The sequence below is a fragment of the Delphinapterus leucas genome, chromosome X (assembly GCF_059928025.1).
Source record: "Delphinapterus leucas isolate spDelLeu-1000000601 "Yukka" chromosome X, BTC_Dleu_Yukka2, whole genome shotgun sequence".
NCBI lineage: Eukaryota > Metazoa > Chordata > Mammalia > Artiodactyla > Monodontidae > Delphinapterus > Delphinapterus leucas.
The window spans coordinates 110,705,511-110,709,780 of NC_143150.1; the positions used below are offsets into that span (position 1 = coordinate 110,705,511).

Consider the following 4,270-nt stretch of genomic DNA (forward strand, 5'->3'; position numbering starts at 1 on the left):
ACCACGAGTTAAATGGCTTTTACTCTCTGTTTTCTCCATTTTTTGTTTCTAAATATTTTCTGTGGTCGTCCTTCACATTTCCATGAAAATCTCTATTGCAGTGCCATGTTTTCTATTTCTGGATCATACAGAAAATATAGATGGTTCGTGAATTCCTTTTACATATACCAAAACTGTAACTATAGAACTGTTTAAACAGCAATAAATATGCAAGCAATGTCATTCACGAATTCATATTCTTAAAAAAACACACTATTACAAGAAAAAACTTTTGAAAAAACCTAAATCAATCAATCAATTATATATAGAAGTTACTAGTTTAAAACAGGAAGATAAATAAGATCTATACTTTGTTCCCTCCACCCCTACTACTCTGCACTATTTAGGAGCCTGACTGCTCTCTTCCAAAACAAAGTGAGCAAACTGCCCGCGGCCTCCCTCCTTACATGTGGGAGGAGCTGCGGGCCTTGGCCCTGGAAGGGGCTCTGCCCTCAGCAACAGCTGCAGCCCTGGCCGCGGCTCTCACTGCTGCTCTCTCTTCCTCATCTTTCAGAGCCTCCTCGTAGAGATCTGGGAAGGCACTGGGGACGGTACCGGTGGACTTGGCCACAAACTCCAGCACTTTCATCTTGCTGGTTTCAGCGTGGGCTCTCGGGCCCCACAGGAACTCATAGCGCGGAGGATCGCTGTTGGGCACCTGGCGGTACGTCAGGTACTTCTGCTGCACGAAATCTTTGCTGATGAGCCTCCTGGGCTCCCCAGATATCAAGTGCCTCATCCCAGCATAGAAATCCAAGCCACTGAGGAATTCCCAGATCTCCTCCTCGGTGGCACGGTTGCCTTTCTTGAAGATCAGGCCCAGGAGAATCATCAGGAGACCGGGCGTGGGCGGCCCCGACTCATCACTGGGACTTCCCTCGCTGGGGAGGGCCATCTTGCTGATGAGGGCGTAGGAGTGATTGCTGGGGTCGACTTCCTTCAGCTCGAGGCCAAAAATCACCTCCATGATCTCAGAGGCTCTGCTGAGGATCTCAGGGAAGTGCTTATGGTACTTCCTGTTGACAGCCTTCAGCAGTGCTGCCTGCGGGATGGGCTCCTGCGTCTTGTACTTCTCTAGCAGGAATTGCACCAACATTGTGACCTTCCTGGTCAGAGGATCTCTGCAACTGCTGCGAGTGGAAGGTGCTGCCTGGGAGGTACCTGCACTTTTCTCATCTTGGCTCTGGGCACCCTCTTCAGATCCTGGGCATGAAACCCCTTCATCACGAGAGGTAGTGGCTGGGGCTCCCTGAGGCTCCTGGCGAGTGCCAGCAGCAGGGGAGCTCGGGGGAGTACCCCGAGAAACAGTAGCGGGGGAGGAGGGTGACTCTTCTATGTCTTCTGCCGCCACCGCCGCCGCCATCTCAGTGGCCTGGGCACCCTTGAGACTCTGAGTCTCCCCGTGGGCCTGGTGGCGTTTCCCGCGGGCACGGCGCTTGCTCTTCCGGCCCCGAGGCATGATGACACAGGTCAGGGCCAGCAGGCGGGAGTGTGGGCAGGAAGGCAGGCAACGAGGGCACCTGGGGGAGGGACAAGGAGATGCTGTGAGCACCCTCAGCGGGGAGATTCCTCCCTGGCTTTAACCAAGGCCGCCTCTGCAGGGTCCTTGAGGGCACTGCTCGAGGACCCACAGGGCTCCTGTTCTCCTGCTCAGCCTGTCCCCTGAGACCCCTGTGGAGGACGGTAGAGTGAGCCTTGGGGCACAGCCAGCCAGCCCTGCCTGGGCGGCACTGGGGTGACAGTGGGGGCTGGCAGGGGAGGTAGGTCCCCACGGTTCCCATTCAGAGTCAGGATGACAGTTGTTGGCAAGACTCCCCCACCCCCTCCCCTCTGCTGCTCTGAAGTTGACACCACCATCTTCCATGACACCCAGGAGGAGGAAAGGAGGGAGCGTTCAGCCCACCACCGAAGGGTCCTGGGACCCTCCCTTCTGCTGCCTGGTGGCTGCCCCTTCAGAACAAAGCTCTACCCTCCCTCGGACCTGGCAGGGGAAATTACGGGCAGTCTCAGCCTCACAGGCCTTTCTTGGGAGTTTAAGGGTTGACAGGAGGGAACGGGCCATATTCTCTCTTGTCCCTTCTCTTCGGGGTGGGTGACTCCCTTAGTCCTCACTCGGGGTCCTCCCTGGACGGCCGGTGCAGCCTGGAGCTCCTCTTGCCCCGAGGGCCATCTGCTCGCACCAGTGCCGGCACCTCCTTGAGTCTCATTCGGAGGCAGTGAGGGTGACCACGCGGCTGCATGTGACAGAGTTTTTACCAAGCCTGCAGCGTGCGGCAGACAGGTCGAGGCCCTGTGGCTGGCGGCCCCACTGGCCCTCACTCAAGGGCTTGGGCTGACTCTTGGGAGTGCTTAGGGACGCGCCTTCTGCTGGCCTGCACCTGTCCTCTCAGACAGCAGCCCTCCCTCCTCCGTGTGTGGACAGAAGGAAGCGGCTGACAACAGGGGAGGGGTTCTGAGGTGCCCTTGCGACGGGGAGGACGGTCCTCGCCCTGACTCCTCCCGTGCCCTGGAAATCCTCCCTCTGCTGACCTGCGGCCAGCCCCTCAGGACAAGGCCCCCTCCTCCCTGGGTCTCCCGTGTCTGTCCGTCCGTCCGCGTTCGCACTAAGGGAGCCCCTCAGTCTTTAGACCTGCCCAGAGGCTCCCAGGCCGACGTCAGAGGCGGGGTCCGCGTGGCCGCCATTCTGGGGTATGGAGTCCCTCGGTCCCCGCGAGGGTCCCGTCCTTCACTCCACAGGGCCTGGGGCGCTCCCTCTACTGAGCTGAGTCAGGGTCCACCAGCCTCAGAGCGAGGCCTTCCTTGCCCGAGACCCCACTGGGTAAGCGGATGGACTTTGGGCCTAACAGTCAGGCCCGAGCCTCTGGGGCCGAGAGCAGGGTCAGGGTGGGCGGGGCCTGTGTGGCCGCCTCTTTTCGGAGGGAATGGGGATTGGGGGTGTCGGGGGCGTGTCTCCACACTTCTAACTGGGGTCATCTCACACCTTGACACCTGACGAGACGTGGCACTCCTCCCGCGGCTCACCCTCGCTGAACGGCAGCTCTGAAAAATGGCGCGCCCCCACAGCGCAGTTAGGAGGATGTTACATCCGGTCATGCGCATCTGGGGTCCAGGAGGACAGCAGGGGCGGGGCCAGGGCCTGGCCGGGGCGGGGCCAGGGCGGGGCCGGGGCGGGACAGGGCGGGACGGCGGGGGTGGGGGCTGTTTCTGGGGGAGATTCCCGCAGGCCTGGCACGAGGGCCCTCCATTGTCTCTTGGCGGTTCCTGGGACATTTCCCTCTGCTGAGCTGAGTCAGCAGGCATCACACCTTGGCTGTCATTTCTGTTGGCACCCCCAGCCGGAAATATCTGGAGCCCTGAGCCTCACAGCCATGCCTGGGTCCCCCGAGACTGACAGTGAGGGCTCTTTGGGGCCCCCTCTTCTATGGCGGATGCTGCTCTCAATCCTCTCTCAGTGTCTTCTCTTGAGTCCCTGCAGGTGCTGGGCTACCTCCCGTCTGCTGACCTGAGGCCAAGGCCTCACATCAAAGACATCAACTCCCTGAGACTGCTGGTGTGAAGTGCAGGCACATCTCATCTGGACAGTTCTGCCTCAGGGTTCCTGGAAATGGTTGTAGGAGGTGAGAATCCTGTGGGTTTCAATGTTGTGGGTTAGGGAAGTTGCACTGAGTTCTACGAATCTTGGAAGTTTTCCTTTTTTTTTTTGGAATTTTATTTATTTTTTAAACAGCAGGTTCTTATTAGTTATCCATTTTACACATGTTGGTGTATATATTTCAATCAGAATCTCCCAATTCATACAACTACCACACCACCCCTCACCATTTCCCCCCTTGGCTTCCATACGTTTTTTCTCTACATCTTTGTCTTTATTTGTGCCCTGCAAACTGGTTCATCTGCACCATTTGTCTAGGTTCCATATATATGCATTTATATACGGTATTTGGTTTTCTCTTTCTGACTTACTTCACTCTGTATGACCGTCTCTAGATCCATCCATGTGTTTACAAATGACCCAGTTTTGTTCCTGTTTATTGCTGAGTAATATTTCATTATTTATATGTACCACATCTTATTTATCCATTCGTCTGTCGATGGGCATTTAGGTTGCTTCCATGATCTGGCTATTGTAAATGGTACTGCAATGAATATTGGGGTGCATGTGTGTTTTTGAATTATAGTTTTCTCTGGGTATATGCCCAGTAGTGGGATTCCTGGGTCATATGGTAATTCT

General features: G+C 56.2%; 1 protein-coding gene across 1 annotated transcript; it reads right to left on the minus strand.

Annotated features, from left to right (window-relative positions):
• Positions 1-442: 442 nt before the first annotated feature.
• On the minus strand, positions 443-1,498 carry LOC149744390 (melanoma-associated antigen B4-like). The gene has a single exon (XM_089903891.1). The coding sequence runs from the start codon at positions 1,496-1,498 to the stop codon at positions 443-445; it is 1,056 nt and encodes a 351-aa protein (XP_089760017.1).
• Between the last annotated feature and the right edge of the window lie 2,772 nt (positions 1,499-4,270).

Coding starts and splice junctions, on each gene's coding strand:
- LOC149744390 (XM_089903891.1), bottom strand. CDS start 1,498: ATGCCTCGGGGCCGGAAGAGCAAGCGCCGTGCCCGCGGGAAACGCCAC.